The 22,204-nt window shown below is 40.6% G+C and overlaps 1 protein-coding gene across 2 annotated transcripts in view; it reads left to right on the top strand.

Moving 5' to 3' along the window:
* Positions 1-22,204, top strand: part of LOC146666493 (metal transporter CNNM4-like) — a 41,786-nt gene that overhangs the window by 6,599 nt on the left and 12,983 nt on the right. For both annotated transcript variants that reach the window (XR_014912775.1, XM_085414571.1), the window contains exons 2-6: positions 5,820-5,963; positions 6,972-7,106; positions 7,387-7,556; positions 11,406-11,502; positions 21,402-21,577. Coding sequence is in view for 1 of the 2 variants with exons in the window: in XM_085414571.1 (XP_085270697.1) it covers positions 5,820-5,963; positions 6,972-7,106; positions 7,387-7,556; positions 11,406-11,502; positions 21,402-21,577 (722 nt within the window). In the remaining variant the exon portion in view is untranslated. The remainder of the gene's footprint in view (positions 1-5,819; positions 5,964-6,971; positions 7,107-7,386; positions 7,557-11,405; positions 11,503-21,401; positions 21,578-22,204) is intronic.

Genomic DNA, 22,204 nt, shown 5'->3' on the forward strand with positions numbered 1-22,204 from the left:
GCATCACCTTCAGCTGTGGCTTTTTATAGCATCAAAGCCCAAGTCCTGCATGCATGATGCATAAGCCTAAATAAAGTGCCATTTGTCAAATTACCATGATAATAGCAAAACAGGAAATCAAGGTCTCCATAGTATTTTAGGCAATCTGATGTCAACAATTCAGTTTAAAAAATTGGATTTTTATATTTCAGCCCATTAATCTTCAACAACATGAGCACATTTTTGATGAGAGACACTTTTTGTTTAAGGTTAGAAACTGAACTTGTCTGCTAAAAATGTGCTGCAAGGAGATGGCGTTCAAACCTTCTGTGGGGGGTGGGACTGATGGTGGTAGTAGTGCTGTCTGATGTATGAGTCATGTTTTTGGCTGCTGGCTACCACATTGCTAGGACTGCACACTACAGTGCTAGCAGTCGTGGCTTTGTTTGGTCATGGTAGGCTGTCTTTATGATGGGTCATAAGAGACTAATTCTCACTTTAATAGTTTCATAGTTCCAGGTGAAATATTTTGAGTGGGAGGGAATAATTTATGGGAGCTTGAAGCAAATTAGTGAAGCATCTGTGGTTTTGTGAGTTACCCAGTGGTCTATTTTCCTACCTTTACAAGTGGGTACAAGTGGCAGGAATGAACTTGCTTTGAAGGGTGCCTAGGCTCAGCATTAGAGATCATCAGGAAGGGCTCAGAGTAGAGCTGCTGGTCCTCCACAGTGAAGGGAGTCAGTTGATGTTGTTCAGGCATCTGTCTAGGAAGCCTCCTAGGTAAGGTGTTCCAGGCATGTCCAAGTAGCAGAAGACCCTGTGACAGACCCAGGACATGCTGGATGCGAAAACCTCTGTCTCCCCAGGCGTGGAGGAGGGAAGTGGGCATCTCTGCTTAAACATGTCAGAAGAAAATTGAGGGATAATTTTTTTTTTTTAAATTTTAGAATCATTTCTTAACACAGAACATTTTTTAAAATGTTTTTAAAGCACATGTAGGAAGAAGAAAGCTGTTTGATAGAAATCTTGATGTCAAAGTCATTTTTTTTTGCCTCATGGGGCAAATGTTTGAATCTGTTGGCTGAAGCTGCTCACTATTCAAACTACTGATGATATATTGATGCACTGAAAGCACTAAGCCTCAAACAGTGGCTGTTTGAGTACATGAAGAACTATAAATTATATAATATATTTATATGTATGCCGTGAATCATTCAGTCATATTCAGGCTCTTAACACCAGGGATAAACCAGTGTCATGTCTACACGTAATGGACAGCTTGGCAATTAATCAATTTTAAATTAAATTATTAGGCACCTTGTTGCTTGGGGCCTTTTGCAAAAGCACATACGGTAAGTTGTTTCCTTGTATTTACTGAAACTATAAAACTTGTGAAAGATAACAGTTTCACAGGCATGCAATAGTATTTTTGTACCATTAAGATCTCAAAAAGCTATTAGCCCAAAATCTGGCATATCTCAGCATGGCATGCAGAGTGTCCTGACAGAGGACCTGAGAGATACATCAGCCTATGGTGTCAAGGTTGCTGGTGAAAGAGTGGCTTTCAAGAAGCTATACTTAAGGATGGGAAATGGAGAGAAAAAGCTGAGGTATGCCATTACACTAGAAATGGATTGAAATTCAGTGGTAACAGGTTTATGGAGTGATGAATCCAAATTTGAAACTTTTGGTTCAAGTCACACAGAGGAAGTTAGAAAAGAAGTACCACAGTGAGTGTCCACAGACATCTAGAAAACATGATGGAGGTTCTTTCATGGGTTGGGGTTGCATTTCAACAAGTGGTATTGGGAATATGGTCAAAAGTACAGTCCCAATTAAAATAAATTAAAAATTTTGCATGGTGGTAGAGCTTCAACATGCAACAAAAAGAAATGGGAGTGAGACAAAAAAAATTTTGAGCATTTTACAGCTGATCAAAAGTTTAAGATCACATGCCTTTAAAAGGCCAAATCTGTGCAAAAATGTGGATTAATTGTCATTTTCTGTCAGGTAGTCACACTGACATTCTCATTGCAAAGGCAAAAAAAATTTCCCTTTTTGAATGTGTTCGGTTGTTGAACTGCATAAGCAGTTTCTCTCACAGTGTGCCATCACTGCTGAGGTGGGACGCATTAAGACAGTCATTTGGAATTCCTTAAATGATCCGGAGGATTATGGAACAAGAAAGTCAAGTGGAAGACCCCCAAAAATTTCAGTGCTGGTGTCTTGACAGACAGCCACTGGACGATTCTCGACCCAAATTAAAGCCGTTACTGGTGCAGGCTGCAGCCCAATAACCATCAGATGGCATCTGAGACTGAAGGGCTTCAAAAACAAAAAACGTCTTCAAAGGCCTCGTCTCCTTGAACTCCCACAGAACCGACAGTTTGGACTTTGCAAGAGAGCAACAAACATGGGATATTGGAGGTTGAAGAAAGTTTTATTCTCTGACGATAAAATTTTTTACCTTGATGTTCCTGAATGTTACCCACCCCAGCCCGCCACCTCTCACCATGGGGAAATTCCAGACTGAGACAGAGTCCAGCCCCTCTCCAGGAGGCTGGTTCCAGAGCCCAGGCCATGCGTTAAGGTGAGCCCGACTATATCTAGCCGGTACCTCTCAACCTTACACACTAGCTCAGGCTCCTTCCCCACCAGAGAGGTGACATTCCATGTCCCAATAGGTACCGACATGCAAAGCGGAATGCGGCGCGGGTGGTGGCTGAAGCAAAAACTCGGGTCTAGGAGGAGTCCGGAGAGGCCATGGAAAAAGACTTTCAGGCTGCCTCGAAGAGATTCTGGCAAACTGTCAGGCGACTCACTAGGGGAAAGGGGTGTTCTACCTGCACTGTGTATAGTGCGGGTAGAGTGCTGTTGACTTTGACTGAGAAAGTTGTTGGGCGGTGGAAGAAATACTTCGAGAACCTCCGCAATCCCACTGGCTCGTCTTCCGTTGCAGAAGCAGAGTCTGGGGATGAAGGGGATGACCCGCCAATCTCTGGGGGCGAGGTCACTGAGGCAGTTAAACAACTCCTTGGTGGCAGAGCCCCTGGGGTGGACGAGGTCTGCCCAGAGTTCCTGAAGGCTCTGGATGTTGTAGGGCTGTCTTGGTTGACACGTCTCTACAATGTTACGTGGAGATCAGGGGCAGTACCCCTGGACTGGCAGACCGGGGGTAGTGGTCCCCATCTTAAAGAAAGGGGACCGGAGGGTGTGTTCCAACTACAGGGGAATCACACTCCTCAGCCTCCCTGGGAAAGTCTAAGCCAGGGTGCTGGAGAGGAGAGTCCGTCCGTTAGTCGAACCTCGGAAACAGGAGGAACAGTGCGGTTTTCGTCCTGTTCGTGGAACACTGGATCAGCTCTTTATCCTCTTGAGGATGCTTGAGGGTGCATGGGAGTTTGCCCAACCAGTCTACATGTGTTTTGCGGACTTGGAAAAGGCATTTGACCGTGTCCCTCGGGGGTCCTGTGGGGGGTGCTCCAGGAGTATGAGGTGTCTGGCCCATTGCTACGGGCCATTCAGTCCTTATACAACAGTTGCAAGAGCTTGGTCCGCATAGACGGCAATAAGTTGACTCGTTCCTGGTGAGTGATGGGCTCTGCCAGGGCTGCCCTTTGTCACCCATTCTGTTCATAATTTTTATGAAATTATAATTTTTATGAACGGAATGTCTAAGTGTAGCCAAGTGGGAGAAGGCTTTCACTTGGGTGGTCTCAGGATTTCATCTCTGCTTTTTGCAGATGATGTGGCTCTGTTGGCTTCATCAGGTGATGGACAGCTTGCCTTGGAACGGTTCGCAGCCGAGTGTGAAGCAGTGGGAATGAGAAACAGCACCTCCAAATTTGAGGCCTTTGTCCTCAGCCGGAAAAGGGTGGAGTGCCCATTCCGGGTCAGGGACGAGTTCCTGCCCCAAGTGAGGGAGTTTAAGTATCTCGGGGTCTTGTTCACGAGTGATGGGAGAAGAGAGAGGGAGATCAACAGACCAATTGGTGCAGCGGCTGCAGTGATGCGCACACTGTACCTGTCCCATGTGGTGAAAAGAGAGCTGAGTGTAAAAGCGAAGCTCTCAATTTACCAGTCGATCTACGCCCCTACCCTCATCTATGGTCACGAGCTGTGGATAGTGACCGAAAGAACGAGATGGCGAATACAAGTAGCGGGAATAGGGTGGCTGGCGAGAAGTTCGTCCATTCGGGAGGGGCTCAGAGTAGAGCTGCTGCTCCTCCATTTCGAAAGGAGCCAGTTGAGGTGGTTTGGGCATCTAACAAGGATGCCTCCTGGGCGCCTCCTGGGTGAGGTTTTCCGGGCATGTCCCACCGGGAGGAGGCCCCAGGGCAGACCCAGGACACGCTGGAGAGATTATATCTCTTGGCTGGCCTGGGAACGCCTTGGTGTTCCCCCGGACAAGCTGGAGGAGGTGGCTGGGGAGAGGGAGGTCTGGGCTTCTCTGCTTGGGCTGCTGCCAACGCGACCCTGCCGCGGATAAGTGGAAGAAAATGGATGGATGGATGAATGGATGGTCCCGAATGTTTCCAACGTTATTGGCATGACTGGAGGTGTGGAGGTGTGGTCCAAAACTTTTAATCAGCTGTATAGCAGCCTGCTTCAGTGTAAGAGTTGTTTTCAACAAATTGCATGCTCAAAAAATGTTTTTTCTCTCTCCCATTTCTCCTTGCTGCATATTGAGGCTCTACTTGGAACCTTGTTAAGATCCAAGCATGCATAATATGCTTTTTTCTTTTTGTTGTTGTCATTTTTCGTGTGGTCTTAATCTTTTGATTTGGGCTGTATCATCAGATTTTAATCTACCATGCAATACGAACTGGAAAGTGTATGATGGGCAACTGCTTCGGTTTTCAGTATGAAAATTATCCAAAAGATATTGTCAATGCAGTAAATGCATAACCTGGACATAAAAACACACAACACTTCAGTAAGTCACTGTGCCTGTTTCCTTGCAAAATATAAAGAAGTAATGGGTTGCTCAAGACCTTTTCAAAGCAGATCAGGTGAAAAAGGCTGGGAATGAAACACTGTTTAAAGGTTCACCACTGGAGTTGATGAAACCTATTGAAACAAAATAAATGTTTTCTTGCTGAAAATGGACGTTTCTGTTTCTTTTACTTCATACAAATCAGTGAGCACCATGGAGGCCAAAAGTAGATAGTGCTTCTGCTTCTGCTGGTGTTTGATGACCATGAACTGTGACAGGTTTCCATCCTGCTGACCTGATAATGTTTTTACTTAACTCTTACTGGCAGCCATTGCTCATCATGTTGTATCAGGTTTAGTTGTTTGCACACAGTGCTGCATGCAGTCGGTGCATGTGGGGAGTGTTGTGAGAACAATGCAGAGTCATGAGTGCAATAATGCTTTGTGTCCTCTTGTTATATACCTCTTTCTACTTAGCTTCGTTCTCCTCCTGCCTCTCTCTCTGTCTCACTTCTCTTTATCTCATTCTGGCAGTCCTTCCAACTCTTTTCTCTTCAAAGCTCTTAGCCTAGTCTGGGCTATATTAAGGCATGAGTCTGCCCTCTCATCAGTCAGGATAAATCCACTGACAGATCGAATAGCAGTGTGACTTTTGTAAAACAAAAAAGGATGTTTTCTTGTAGCAGGAGCTAAATCTGTCTAAAGGCTAGATGCTGAAGTTAAAGACGCAGCAGCTGCACTGAAACTCGCTAACTTCTTCTCCTCTGTCGTGTTTGATGCTGCCCCACTTTCATGTTAAATGATTTCTGGAAACATAGGGAATTTAAAATGATGAGAAAAATGATATGCATGTTCTACAGTGCTCTTGTTTCTCATAACCTTTAGGTGATCTGTGTCCTCACCAGGTAAATCTCATTTGGCCATCGTCCAGAAGGTGAACAATGAGGGGGAGGGAGATCCTTTCTATGAGGTGCTGGGATTAGTCACCTTAGAGGATGTTATCGAGGAGATCATCAAGTCAGAGATCCTGGATGAATCTGACCTCTACAGTGAGTCAGCTCTTGCTAATTGCTGACTGCAGCACTCACATAAATGTTATAACACATAAACACTCACTCACCGACAAAAGCACTGGTACAGTGATACAGCAGCACATGTACACAGGACCTGTACTTAGAGATGATTGCTGTGTTGTCCTACTCATAATATATATAATTGTATATAATTTAAATGTTAAATAAAATCCCCACAGCCTCCCATGTTAAAGTGTCCAACTTTATGATATTTATATTGTTAATGATCACATTAACATGACTAAGGTCTGAAAAGCTCAACCTTTAATAACTCACATGATGGAGTGTTTTTATGTCCCTAATAATTTGACTTGCTGTAAGTTGCAGACCACAAAAGTTGTTCCTTTAGTTTTAATGAGTATATTTTTAATATTTTATTATTCATTTGCCTGACACGTATTGCTTTGCGTTACACCTGTATAGCTTATGAATTCACCTTGGTAAACAAGCTGACTAGCATTACCTTATAACTTCTCAAAGTCAAAGTAAACTTTATTGTCATCTCTGCTATATACAGTACAGTACAGACGAGGCTCCAGTTCCATTCAGTGCAAAAGACAACAATAAATATAAGAAGAGAAATAAATATACGCTTAGGTACGTAAGGTAAAAGGATCAATAACAATTTAAAATTTACAATTTACAGGTTTAATGATTTAAAGTGACCAGTGTAGCAGCTTGTAAACATGAGATTCTTGAGGGTAGAATTGTCCATAGAGCAGCATCTGCATTACAAAGGCAGTGGTATGTGGAGTGCAATAGAGTCAGTTAGTTAACGGTTTGTGTGGGACACCGTAAAAAAACACTGAAATTGCCGGAGTGCTATCAGCTGGTGCCTGCTCGTGCTGCCTCCTCCTCTTTGACTTTCACCTTTCTAAGTTTAAACTTTTTTGAAATTTTAACAGAGCAAAACATGACTTTTCATTTAATTTCATTCATTTTTACTATTATTTAAACTCCTATTTCTTTTCTTTCTTGCCACAGCTGACAACAGGAACAGGAAGAAGGTGGATCCCAACAAAAGCAAACGCGACTTCTCAGCGTTCAAGCAAGAAGGGGACAGTAAGGTGAAGATCTCTCCTCAGCTCCTACTGGCAGCTCATCGTTTCCTGGCCACAGGTGATATTCACTAGGCAATAATCTTACATTTAGCCAGCACACATTTGTTTCAGTGCCACTGACTATTATCCTCTGCTGAATCACAGCCACTGTCTGTACATGCTATCTTTTAGTATGCAAATTAACAGGGCTTAAACTAATCAGCTGATTTTTATTTATTGACTGTAAAATGCTATAAAGTTATCTACTAAAAACCTCTCAGTCAATAATTAGTCCAAGGCCTGTATTTTCTGCTGTTTTAATTTGATCGTTTACATTGCCTTTTTTTCTCTCCCATTAGAGGTGAGCCTGTTCAGCCCATTCCAGATCACAGAGAAAGTCCTACTGAGGATCCTCAAACATCCGGATGTCATCCAGGAACTAAAGTTTAATGAAAATGATAAACGATCGCCACAGCACTTCCTCTATCAGAGAGGCAAACCTGTCGACTACTTTGTTCTCATTCTGCAGGTAAAAACACATTCATATAGTCTGTAGAAATGGTGACATCACCTATATGATTTGGTGGTAATCAGGAGTATGTCTGGGACTTTTGAAATACTGTTTCACTACCAGTTGGTGAGTAATTGGTGAGTGTTTGCAGACAAATTGTCATGTTCCATACAACCTATTGACAATCTCCTGAACACCAAACACCGTTTTTGATGCAGCACCATAAAATTCTTTATGACCAAGTACACTTTGGTCAAGTTCTCACAACTGGCTGTGGAATAGTCATTTTTTTCCCCTAGGGCATAGGTGTCAAACTCTGGCCCGCGGGCCAAATTTGGCCCGCAGCCTAATTACATTTGGCCCGCGAAGCCATACCAAATTACTATTAGAGCTGGCCTACTGGTATTATACAGCTAGTATATATATTGTTTAGTATTAAGCTTTGCTTGTTCCATATTCAGTTTTTCAGCAAAACGTGTTTTAGTCCATAAGAAAAGATTCATTCTTATATCTGGAGGAATAAATATATTTCAATAAATATTAACATTAGCCCGCGACTTTGTTCCAGTTTTGAATTTTGGCCCACTGTGTATTTGAGTTTGACACCCCTGCCCTAGGGACTGGTGGTTCCCAGCTAGTCTCTATGAGATTTCTGCCCAAGTATGCTAATAAGTTAAAAACACTAAAGTTGCACACCACTCCAAACCTAGCTGACTAACCAAAGATAAAGTGACTGTCATTGCTAACAGAGTCTGATGGCTTTGAAGCTAGAGATAAAGCCTTGAGTTGCGCATTGGTGAAAATATTGCAAAAATATCATACACTTAGACTGATAAAGATCATTTAAGGGGTGACTACAATAACAGTATGTTTTGTGGTTTTACCACTGCTCATTCATCTTAACATCAGTCAGATAATAGGCAAAAATCTGACTCCATGTGACACTTTCACTCATTGCCTGCTTCATTTATATATCAAAAAATAAATGCACAAAGAAATGTAGAAATAAAAAATCAGAAACAATGCATGTGGAGAATGATACAGGCAGAGAAGTACAAAATCAAATGAATGAATACATAGTGTAAGTGTTCACTTCAATTCAATTGTATTCATTTAGCATCAAATCATAGTTATCTTAACGTGCTCATAGTCTCCTCAAACCACTGAAAATGTGAAAGTTTATACATTTGTAAACCAAATGTCAATTAAATTGACACTAAATAAAAAGTACTCTACATTGTATTTTTGGGATTCATGATTTATTCTTTTTTGAGTCTCTTATTGATTTATCGATTCATTTATCTATTTTCATTTTGGCATAGATTTCAAGGGTCATAATGTAGTCAGACTGGATGACGTAGATTGACCTGCTTAATCTGGTGACCAACAGGTTTATCTCTGGTTGTTAGAGTGGTTGGTGGGTGTGTGTGTGTGTAGGGGTGATTTGCACACATGCAGGCTCTAAACACCTTTCGAGTCTGTACCTGACTTAAGGTACTTACAGTGTACAACAAAAGTGTGCATGCCCTTAGGAGGGTATTTGGAGAATTGAGTACGAATTCTCTATTTAGTGTTTCAAAGCAAGATGCAGATGAATACACATACGATGGCTGTGTCTGCTGTGCTGAGGCGAAACTGTTGTTAGTTTCTGTAGGCTTTGTTGTCAACACCTGAGGTGTGGATAGAGGGACTCTACATGCTCAGTGTGCAACCTGAGCAGAACTGCTCCCATTCCATCACTTGGCAGTGTGTGTGTGTGTGTGTGTGTGTGTGTGTGTGTGTGTGTGTGTGTGTGTGTGTGTGTGTGTGTGTGTGTGTGTGTGTGTGTGTGTGTGTGTGTGTGTGTGCGCGCGCACACGTGTCTGTCTTGGTGAGGACCAGTTTGATCCTTATACCTTGGAAAATGTAGATTTTAGCTTGTCTTTATTGACAGACCTCGTGGCGCTGCATTGAGTTTTAGGTTGGAATCAGATCAGTGCAGCATTTATGTTAAAGGTTAAATTAAGGCAGTGTATTATCGGGAGTCCTGAGAGCAAGGAAAGCACAAACGTCTATGTGTTGATTTGTTTGAGGTAAAGAGACACTGAACCCTACACTGGAGTGCCTGCGGCAGGATGTAATATTTATAGGAGGCTAAGGTGTTTCTCTTACATGCCATAAGACCCGACTCGTGGATTTTTCACTGCAGAGGCTCCAGGTCACACATGTATCACATAGACAGTCTGGTTCCTGCAGGTCCTGGAAAGCCTGAAAACCTTTTGAGGTTTTGATTTACTGCCCTGGAGGACAATCCTGGAAATAAGGGAAATAGTAAAATGTCCTGCAAAACAGGGTGTGAGGAAAGATGTTCAGCAACATGATTAAGGTAATATAGCTGGCTGAGAGTATTACTGGAAATGTGATACATTCAAAAGTGCAAAAACATTTGGGCTTTTGCATTACTAATCATGCCAGTTTGGTAAAGGCAACATGGATCATTAAACAACAACCCAAAACAACAACTAATGAAATGCTATGGAAGTAACTCTATTTTACGCCCTTTTAAATTCAGTAAAAGGACTAGATGTTGTACTCCCTGATAATGCATAGCTTTAAATGGCGAGAATCTTGAGGGATGACTGTTATGAGGAAAGGCAGCCCAGAAACGTTGTGTGCCTCAACTTTTGGTCTTTTACCAAGCTAATCTGCCATTGTTTGGGGGGGGGGGGGGATTAGAGATCTGATCTAGGTTATCATATTGAGATTTGGGACACATCATCAGTAGTGGACAATCCAAGGAGGTCCTGCCAGGGTTGATCAGGCCCTGCAGTGTGTCACTGGTTTATGTTAAGTTGTTATTTCTCCTATTCTTTCTTCTGTTTATTTTTGTACAGTTTATTTTCTCCTATCTATTCACTGCAACTGAGAAATAATACTTACCTCTTTAGCATTTATGGAGCTTCACTTCTTCAAAGGGATAGAAAAGGTACAAGATAGGAGAGAGCAGAGAGGAGAGCCGGAAGGGGGGCATCCGATCTGGCTTCCCACAGCTGCCCGCTGGATTGGGCTGTACGCTCTACCTCCCCACCGCCTCCCAGAAAAGGGAAGAAGAGCAGAGGGGAGAAGAGCATAATATTTTCTTTTCTCTCGCGGTTAGCTGACTGCTGTAGCTGCCCAAGTGATGTCAGCCCTTTTTAACCATATCCAGTGACTGGTCCTCTCAGCAGTGTTAGCTAGTTCTCTTATAGCCTGCCGTTGCGCCTGTCCTCTGATCCCAATCTCTCTAAGCAGTTTTGCTGTTGTACTGGCAACAAAGTCCGTGCACTCCACTTCCACCGGGCGCACCTTGATCTTCCAGCCTCTGTCCTCTGCCTCAGCTGCCAAGTTGGCATACCACAGCTTCTTATGCTGAAATGCTTCCTCTAAAAAAACATTTTGGATCTTTCAGACTTTATATATTCATAAAAACAAATTGACCATTTCTCATAAACAGTAGACCAAGCCTAGCGTTGCTGACATATTGAGTCAGGATGTAGTGGTTTTAGATCTTAATGTGGTCTGCATGGTAGAAGTGGAGGCTGTGTAGTTACAGAAGCCAGTAAACAGGCTGATGCTAAAGTTGTGCACAAAATTTTCTGCAGGAGTCAGATGTGGTTTTCAAGGAGATGTCTCTGTTATTGTCTGATGGAAAATCTCTTTTGGTCATTAAATGATAGACATATAGAAGACCTTTCCACAAAGATAGTTTTAGCTTAGCAGCCTGGTCCCCATCTAAGCCTTGTGTTACTGAAAATGTTTGGAACGGTCACTTCTTCATCAAAGATTTCCCTAGTTTGTGTTTGTCTCTGTGTTTGTGTATTTACGTTTGCATTCGTATTTGTATTACAGGGACGGGTGGAGGTTGAAGCCGGAAATGAGAACATGAAGTTTGAAACTGGCCCGTTCTCCTACTATGGAGTCATGGCTCTAAGCACACCAACAATGGGTGAGACACACGTATACCAACACATGTGCATTTACATTTGTACCATTTACTGACCCAAATACAAAATTGAAGCTGTGTTCTTCCTATCCCAGACAAACTTGTCAGTTCAGATAAAACTGAAGTCTCCGTGATAGTCACTGGGTTAGAGTGTTATAAGCTGTTTCTGCCCCTGTTCTTTGTGCCAACTTGGAGGTCTTGATATTCGTGTGTTTCAAATATGAGCATAAATGGCTTTGAACTTGTGCAGCACTTCAGTTTCATGGTCTGTAATGGAACAACCTAAGAATAAATTGGGAATTGATAAGAATTTAGCTATTCTGATTCCATCATCCATATCACTTATGTGTTGGCAGTATAATGCAAGTGTTTCTGTTCTTTACACTTTACCATTGCACTCTTGTAAAAATAAAAGTAATCTCCATATCCACACAGTAGACTGGGCCATTAATTTCCTTCTCCAGCACACAAACTGAAACCAACTGACAGACTAAATATTCCAAGGAATTGAATTTCTGGGTTCTCAATTTCCATCATGGAAGGACCGGCCCCTGCATGTTATGCATCACCGGCAGATGGAAGAAGTGGCTGACATCCAGAAATCCTACCAGGGGCTGGACTGAAAGACAGCACAGGAACAAGCTCTAAGTATAAAATCCATAGAGGCTGGAGTCTACCACACCAGGCAAGACCCCAGTTGCAGGCTGTGTAAAGATGCCCCTGAGACACTCCAGCACATCACAGCAGGATGCAAGGATGTTGGCAGGCAGGGCATACGTGGAACGCCATAAACAAGGCGCCGGCATAGTGTACAGGAACATCTGTGTTGAGTATGGCCAGGAAGTCCTGAGGTCAAAAGGGTGGTCGACAATGAGCCATGCTAAGATCCTTTGGGGCTTCCAGATACAGATGGAAAAAATGGGGGTGGCTAATCAACCAGACATAATAGTGGTGGACAAGCAGAGGAAAACGGCTGTAGTGATACCGAATGACAGCTACATCAAGAAGAAGGAACACGAGAAGTTTGAGAAATACCAAGGCTCAGAGAAGAGCTCGAGAAGATGTGGAGGATGAAGGTAACAGTGGTCCCAGTGTTAATCGGAGCGTGTTATATAGCGCTCACTCCGATGGATGAGCAATTTGGGGTTAGTATCTTGCCCAAGGATATTTGGCATGTAGACTAGGGGAAGCCAGGAATCAAACCACCAACCTTCCGATCAGTGGATGACCTGCTCTACCACCTGAGCTACAGCCACCCCTATATATACCAACTCTTCATGTGAATCAAAAGGAATGCACATTGCAAGAACTAAACACATTTTCTTGGCTCAAAGTTTCTGGGTGATAACTATGCACATAAGAATAATTAGTCACATGTAATTATGTCTGGTACCTTATTTGATAGAGATCTTTATGTTTTCCTGGAGGCTTATGGAAGCTGAAAGTTTAGAATCCCAATTCCCCGATTCCAAAAGAACTTCGATGCTGCTTGAAATATTAAAAAAATAATATTTCCGAAACTCATAAATCTATATTTATGTGTTCGCAAAGATTATGACATGTGGGGAAAAAAGGCAAATGTAAACATGATCCAGATCCGGATTCAAAGCTCATTTAGAATGGATTTAAGCAAAACCAAAAACTGTTTTGCGGTCAATGAATCAAAATGAGAAATTCTTTTGGAAAACATGGATGCAGCATTATTTTGAATTTTGTGCTTCATATGCAGGTAAAACTTTGATTAAATTTGAGTAAAGTTACGCAAGGCTATGTAAAAAATTTCTGAGTTCATGTAAAACTTATTGTCAGATAATGTAAAAGTATAGCAATTAAGGCAAATCTTATTTGGAACTGGCACACAAATCTTTTGAGGAACTTACGTTACCTTGTTGAAAGGTAATGTTTGCAAGGTAACTCTAAAATGTTGTAGAGTTATGTTAAATTTACCATGAAGTTGTGCAAATACATTCCCATGTACAGATCTCTCACTTGGTTTTGGCTCTCACTTCACTATCTCATTACCTTCTTTTATAACTCATAGTAATGTTTTGTGTAGCTTCATCTGTGTAGATTAATTAATTTCAAACTTTCATATAGTGACTTATTTCATATAGTAACCTATATGGGATTTATCAGAGATGTTCCTATCACATTTATCAGCTGTACATTCTTACTGTTCACCTGTTGTGTCACAGGTAATATGGCCTGCAGTTCTCCAGCTGTAGACTCATCTGTGTGCTTCCATAGTGTTGTCTGTTTGCTACAAAGATTTAAATGCATGATGATATTGCTTGGGTTTGAAGCATATCTATCTGACAGATTCCAGTTTGTGTATGTAAATGGGGAGTCTTCTTCAGCAGGGTTTTGTGCTGGGACCAATACTTTTTACATTATACATGCATTCCTTAGACAATACTATTAGGAAACACTGCATAGGTTTTCATTGTTATGCAAATGATACCCAGCTTTATTTATCCATGAAGCCATATGATACAAATCAGCCTGTAAAACTACAGTCACGTCTTAAAGATATAAAAGCCTGGATTGATCTGTTTTTGTTTTTTTTTTTAACTTTTACATTTCAATAAAACGGAGGTTATTGTACTCAGTCCTAGGAATCTTAGAAACACGATGTCTCACTAAATACTTGAGATGACATTACCGTGGCCCATCACTGTGTCAGAAATATGCTGAAAAGCTAGCTTACATTTATTACATCTAGGCTGGACTGTTGTAATTCAGTATTTTCAGGTTGCTTGAAAAACTCCCTTAAAAGCCCCTCAGTTGATCCAGAATGCTGCAGCGAGGGTACTGACAGGGACTACAAAGAGAGAGAATATTTCTCCTACATTAGTGCTCTTCACTGACTCCTTGTTAAAATCAGAATTGAATTTAAAATAATCTTTAGATTCAAAATCTTGAATAATCAGGCCCTGTCATATCTTAAGGACCTCATAATACTTCAGATATATCATATCATATATCATCCTATGAAAGCACTTTGCTCTCAGACCGCTGGCTACTTGTGGTTCCTAGAGCTTTTAAAAGTAGGTAGAGCTTTTAGCTGTAAGGACCCATTTCCACGGAACCATTTCACAATTTGGATTCAGAAGACAGATACCATTAATATTAAACTTAAAACTTTAATTTTAGATAAAGCATATAGTTAGGGTGGGTCATATGACAACAGGCTGAGGCTGCAGTGGGTGCCCATAATACATTTTTATCACTTTTTACTATCTGTGTTTTTATACACCGCTTCTGTATTTATTAATTAGCAGTTAATTGAATTAAACTCTTGCGCTCTCTCTCTCTCTCTCTCTCTCTCTCACTGTACTTTGCCCTCACCCACAACCTGTTCCGATGAATTGCTGCTCCTTTTCCTTCCAAGTGCTTGCTCATAGGGGGGCTGTGTGATTGTAAGCCTTACTTTGAGGCAACAGTTGTTGTGAATTGGGGCTATTTGAATGGAATTGAATTGAATCTCATGTTCCATCCATCCTATAAATTGCGTCTCCTATTGTATCTGGAACCTACGTAGCTTGAATTGGATCTGTAGGAAATTGTCATTTCTGTCATGAGTGTGTCTGTACCCCTGTTAACAAAGGGTTGACAGGAGACCAACATGTTAGACAAGCTGCCCCTGACTCTGCTTGGAGATCAGTTACAATCTGCATGTTATTATTCAAATACAAAAATATGGAAACAGAAGTAGCATTTGCAAGTAAATTAATCAGTTACTCAGTGACTTGTAATCTTAACACATGAGTTTTCTCACACCAAACATATTGGTTAACTTGTGATGTAGAGGAGTTAGAATGTAGTCTATAGAAGCTTTTAATAACTCTTTCAGCATAATATCTGTTTCTTTCTGTAAAACTCACTGCACTCCATCCTGTGCTAAAGTTGCAAGTTGACGCAAAAGAATTATGTAGTAATACAAGTGTTATTGTAGTAGTTATGCATGTATTGCATGATAATGTCAACGTAGTCCTCAAAAGAACTCTAGAAAACTGTTCTAGCTTTACATTTTTTCAGAACTTGTTGAAAATGTCTAAGAAATGAGAAATGGCCAAAATGAAGGCTCTAAAAAAACCAAAAGAAAAACCAATAGTCTGGTGGTATTTTCTGTGGCCAGTTTACAGATTAGCTGATTGTTTCTCCTGAGTTGAACCTCCCAGGCTGTTGAGAGGATTTCTGTTATAGAAGGTTAAAAGGTTAATCCAGCAGTTTAGCACTGCACTTGCCCTGCAGTGACATATTCTGTCCATAAGTGTGTGTCCCTATCCACACCTGCTCTTTTATATGCTTTTTGTTGTAAAGTCATGTTACTGCAGCCTAATTAGAGAAAAAAGCACCTTAAGGTTCGCCTTTTTGAGAAGTTTACCTGAACTTGTGTGGATGAAAGAGAGTCCTTAACACTGAAGCCTGTTTTTCATTGTATAAAGGAAGCATCAAATACATTAACACTTAGACCCGAGCTTTAGTCCAATTAAATGGCGTCCCTTCAGTGCTGTATTACAAGTTTTATGAACTAGGTCATGGGTTCACCATCATTGCTATAAAAACAAGGTATTTTTGATCAGTGTATCACAGGGACAACTAACAAATCATTTAATCTCACTTTTATACCTATGGCCAATTTAATATTCCCGCTTAAGCTAATCTATGCATTTCGTTGCCCTGTACCTGTGCATGTGCAATGACAATAAAGTTGAATTCTATTCTATTCTGTTCTTTGGATGGTAAATGAAGGTTGGAGTGCCTGGAGAGAGCACACTGAAATAATTTCCCCTGTATTTTTGTAGGGTCTCTACCTTGGAATAAGCATCTTGAGGCTACTACTGTTGTAATTCGGTGGTGTATAAATACAGTTGAATTGAAACAATTCAACAATTGAAAGCACGGAGAGAACATGCAAACTTGACGAGTTGACGAGTGAATTTGAACACAGAACCTTCTTGCTCTGAGGCAATAGTGCTAATGACTGTGGTTAGCACTGAAAACAGGTTGACTCAATGACTGCAAGATGCTCAGGTCCTATGGTTGCAAAACAAGTCCAAATCATCACTCCTCCACCATACTTGACAGTTGGTATGAGGTATTCGTGCTGGCATGGTGTGTTTGGTTTTGTCCAAACAGTTCACTGTGCACTATGATCAAACATTCCTACTTTGGTCTCATCTGTCTCAAGAATATTGTTCCACGAGTTTTGTGGTTTCTTTAAGTGCAGCTTTGAAAACTGAAGCCATGTTCTTACTCTACTTACCCTCTTAATTCCTGTGGAAGCAAGTAAGGATGTACTTGGTTTTTCACAGGGCTCCACAGAGTCATGTGAACCAAATAGACCAAGTAGATCATAAGAACAAAGTACTTTTTCACATGACTGTAGGTGACAAAAATAAGGAAGCAAGGGATGTTGCCCTATGGAAAGACACCTACAGACTCAAGCTAAGTTTGCAAGCTGACATTAACATGTATTTCAAAGTTTGCAGTGGTACATAAGCTTTTATTAAACTTTGAAACAAATCTGCATAAGGAAAATGAGAATGAAAGATTTGTATTTGGAAAAAAAGATTCAACTTGTCCTCCTTTCTGTAGTTTTCCATGCACACTTGAAATATGCCAGCAGAAAATATATCTCATATATCTTACACTTATTATAGTTAATATAATCTATAGAACTGCAGAAGCTACAGACACTGAAGACTGGATCAGTGCCAGCACCTTTTTTTTAGATCAGCAAGTCACAACAGTTTCCTATATAATGGCTATTAAATGTGACAGCTACTGTTTGTCCGACAGAGATGGAAACGGGGAGATGTATTAGCACACTTGAGTTGAAACAAAAGATCCATTTACAGTATGAGTCAGTGCCACCTTACATCCTGATAATATGTCCTGGAAATTTGCCTTGGGGCTCCCACAGAGAGAACAGCTTACCTCCTCATTGTACCACTGTGTGATATTCCAGTGGCATGGGAGGGTGTCATAGGTTTCCCTTAAAAGGAAAGTAAGTCTGGATTGTGGCATCCTCCAGATGTTAATAGCGGCATCCCATCTTGTCCAGGGTCCTTGGTGCCATGGAGGCAATGAGAACCCAATGACATCAAATCGATAAGTGAATCGGAATCACTAAAGTCTTATCAATTCCCATCGTTTGATCTTGTCCCACAGCTCCTTCAAGTGGCTTTCTCATCTGGTGCAGCTTTCCCCCAGTTCTGACAGAGCTGCCGGGTGTCTTTGATAACGTTTTTCTCTCTCTCTCTCTCCCCCTCTGTCCTTGGGGCTGTGGGCTCCATTCAACTAACCTCACCAAACCTCTCTCTGCATACCTTGAAGATGAACTTCCCAACCCTGTCATAATCTGTAATAAATTAGAAACATGGACGTGAAGGTCTTAAAGTGGATATCCTGCAAAGTACTGTTAAAAGTTTGTTGTCAGTGAGAACATATATCCCTAATATGGTCATCTGTAGCTGTGAGCACAGAACCTGCTTTTCAAAGCTTAAGTTTTGTAAGGGGCAGCCAATCAAAAGAAAGTTGGCTGAAAGCTTGAAAAGCTTGTGTCAAATAAAGGATGAACTGATGGGCTCCATCAAGGCCCAGTATGAATACAAATTTATCTTAGACTTATTTTGAGTTGTGAATCATGCAAAGCTACTCTTGTGCAATCCAAGAAAAATAATGTTTTAAAAAATGTTGGTCAGTGCAGTCATGTTTTTTGAAAGACTTTTTTTTTAATTTAATGAATTTCTGTTCAGACAGTCCTTGACTGTCTATAGCAGGTTACACTGTGAACATTTCATCTTTGTGCCACTAGTCACAAAATTCCAGACATTTACATTAAAGATTGAATCAGGTCACAAATATCTAACACTGTTAGTGACTTGTGTCATGGTAATAAGATGTCAAACACTTAAAGGGAGCTGTGATATAGCTACTGTCCCTTCTTCTCTTGTTTCTCTTCCCTGTTGGCCTGTTTCTGTTGCTCTGTCACCACTTGATAAACCGCTGCTTTATGTGCACGTTATCCACCTCAGTGTGTGGGATGTAAATGTCAAACACTTGACCATTTCTAATCCTGAAAACAGAGTAACTTTTATTCCAGTGATGCATTCAGATATCATGTAATCTAGACAGAGAGAGAATTATAAACTTGAACATTCCATTTATGTAGAAATTGTGGTGGGGTTGTTTTTCTGTAGGACATTATCTAATGCTTTGTCTGTTGTTTGTTGAATTTTACAATTCTCCCTTTTTAAGGGCTTTGAGTGTGTGAGAACTCGGATGTTGTGGTGTGTTGCTGAATAAGTTGGAAGTTGAAAAATTCTGAGTCTGAATTTTTTTGTGGAACGCCCCCTCAACTCTGAGGGGGCGTTCCACAAACCCAAAATTAGTAATCCAAGATGGCAGCACTGAACATAAACAGTAGTCAAATTGTAAACTATTAACTGTCCATTTTCCCCATTTGGGCACAAACCAACAAAATGAGCATCATGTTACATTTAATAGGACTTTAAACTAGCAATTGAGAGAATAAAGCCATTTAGAAAGTGTTGAATTATAGGTCAAGGGAGTAGGAAGAAGAATGAAGAAGACATTCAGAGAATCTCCTACGTTATCCTCAGAGTTCAATGGAACAAACTTCCAAGCTCTATGGTAATAAAAAATGAGTACGTAGAGTGATCCAGTCTAACTAAATCAGGAGAAAAATCATAAATAAATAAATAAACCCGCTCATGTCTCTCTCTGCCCCCTTTCTTTCTCTCTCAGCTGTCACCCCTCCTCTTTCCCCGTCAGTGGCCTCCCCCCCTCCACGACGCCTCTCTCTTAAGAGATTTTCTCTGTTCTCTCGTTTCCCAGGTAAATACTTGCATGGACCTGTGGAGGCAGAGCCCCGGGGGCCTGTATTTAATCAGATTTTCTCACCATCACCCCGCCCCCTTTCTTTTCTTGCATCATGTTCAGAGTCCTGATCCAACAAGTCAATGTTTTAGAACACATGTTTTGTAGGAAGTAAAGGTGTTTTGCTTTTTTTTTTTTTTTCATGCTGTCCCTTTTTTCTGGGTTTTTACTATTTCTACCAACAATGATTATATTTCTAAAAGGGTTATAAGGTGTAAGGTTTTTACACTGCTCAACCAAACTCATGCTTTCAAATATTTCAAACTTCTCCAAAGTTTGTGTCTTAAAGCAAGAGCTGGAAGTAAGAAAATCCCAAAAAGGAGTTGGTTAGAAAATTTTAAATCATAAATGAACCTTGGAAAGATTCAAAGGTTACAAAAAGCATGGTAAATTAAACATTTTTGACCTCTGATTTTTTTATTTAGCAGAAGAAGTTAAATGAAAACTGTTTGCTTTCAGCTTTGAAAACTCACAATAGGTATTTGTGATCATTTTCAGACATCTTATAAAGTAAGCTGATAATATAATGTCCTAAAATGTTGACAAACAGCAGCTTATCATGTCTTCTAATTGCTTGTGTTGTCTGATATACAGAGCGAGGATATTTAAAAAAAAAACATTTAATGGTCTCACAGGAACACTGCAAAATGCGACTGAAAGCTATGATCAGCTTGTAAATGGACCTTTAGTTAATATTTGGTTTTATTGTCCATATTCATTGATAGATAATTGATTATTCTGTAGTAAAATCAGTAGCTGGGTGCTGCTGTATATTTTGAACATGCTGAAGCGCTCACTGCTGATGCTGCATGTGGTCTGTTTGTGTCTTCTTCTGAAGGCAGGTGTGACAGTTAAATGAGCAACTTGTTGGATGGGATTCTTGATGCTGTGACCTCTAATTTCTAACCCTGTCAAAACTAACACCTCCTGCTAACCACTGATCTACGTTCAGATGGTTTTCCATCACTCTTGTGATATTTACCAACAGCTACACTAATCTGACTGCAGAACTCTGGTTAACAAAATAGTTTTGACACTTTGAAGAATGTGCTTATTTGTCTTTCTGAGGGCTGAATGAAATGTGCAAATCTCCTGTGATTTTGCCCATTTCCTCTACAACAGAAATGGGAATAGTATGTATTGTAATGGGAAAGCTTAAGAGCTTTGAACTGGATATCATTAATTTAATGGAAAAGCTCACCTCTCATCCCAGAGACTTTAGCTCTTCTTAATTGAAGAAGCTTCTCAAGCTAATCACACATGCAGTTTTTGCTAAATCCCACTGCAGGTGGTATCTGCCATCTTATGAAAGTGGGAGTTAATTTCTAAGTCTGAATTTCAGTGCCTCTTAGCTGTAATGTTCACATTGCATGAAAGCTTTTGTTCATGATCATCTGTATTTGTGGGTGGAACTTTGTAGAGTCTTTTTTAAGTGGCAGATTCTGTGATTTTTCTACAGAGGTAGGCTAGCTGTTCAACCCTGTTCCTAGTCTTAATTATAAACTAAGCTAAGCTAATTTTTATTACCTAACTCTAAAAGAAAGAAAATCAGCATTTTTTTTTTTTTACAGTATCTCCTCACTTACTAAACTTGCTCATCCAATTATGATAGGCCGTCCTCTACCCTAAATCATCTGTAAAACCAATGACAGAAATCTGTTCTCAGAGCTCAGCTGTAAAATGCTCAAATGATGCTCTTTGCATCATCACACAGCATGTTTGGCGCATTCTTTGCGTGACAAACAGTCTCCCCACATTCATGCAGTCATAGCACAAGTATGACATTTATATGTTTTGTGTGTGTTTGTGTGATCTGTTGCACTGTGTACTCATTACACCAGCCCTCACCACCTCATTCACCCAGCTGCCTTCACTTTTTCCTTGCTCATAATTATTTTTGTTTCCATTTTTCATTCATGTCAGCTTTGTTAATTACTTTTCTTTTAGAGACCCCTTGTCGTTTTTTGCTCACTGTTTTCTCTGTTAATCCTTAGAGTTCCGTTCTCCGTCACATGGGGGCAACCTCAACCGCTCGGCATCTCTGAGCTGCACCGAACGGGCTCCAGAGAGTGGCTCCGTCTGTGGAAGCAACACTCAGATCCCAGGCACACCCTTCCAGTACATACCAGATTTCTGTGTTCGAGCGCTTTCAGATCTTCAGTTTGTCAAGGTAACTCCCTGTTTGACTGACAAACATTTTTATATAAGCTGATTTTTAACTTACTATACTTCTGTATAACACAGACACCCATAGGAAATGAATTATTTATAATGGTTCTATTTCAAGTATAAGAAAAAAATATTTAAAAATTGCTTCCCACAATGCAAAATCTAAACATTTCTTCTAAAAGCTACATATTGAACAGTATTTAAATAACACTGAGCAGATGGAAGAAATAAGATTTTGTGGCATTTAAATCAGGCAAGTACAAATAAATGCTTGAAGTAGATGAAATCTTTCAAAATATCAAATTGTGAACCACACAATTTGTCGACACTCTCTCTCTGACATAACTATGTCCTTTTTGTGGATCAGTGAGTCAATGTCTCACTTACTGGCGAATGGTTTGACATCGCTAGTGTTCACTCCACTCCTGAATCTATATATTCGTATCCACTTTTCATGAAGAGGTGAATTAGGGGGTTACATTCACACAAAATGGCATAAGACTGGAATAAAATTTATTCATTAACTGGAAGACTCTATTAAAGAGACCGTGAGTTTACGCACCAACACACAGCAAAGAACCCAACAACCTCTAAAAGCAACTGGCTCCATTTTATACTCTACCTGATT

This window comes from Rhamphochromis longiceps, linkage group LG7 (genome assembly GCF_057381845.1).
Source record: "Rhamphochromis longiceps isolate RC_006_pf linkage group LG7, R_longiceps_female_GT1.1, whole genome shotgun sequence".
Classification (NCBI taxonomy): Eukaryota; Metazoa; Chordata; class Actinopteri; order Cichliformes; family Cichlidae; genus Rhamphochromis; species Rhamphochromis longiceps.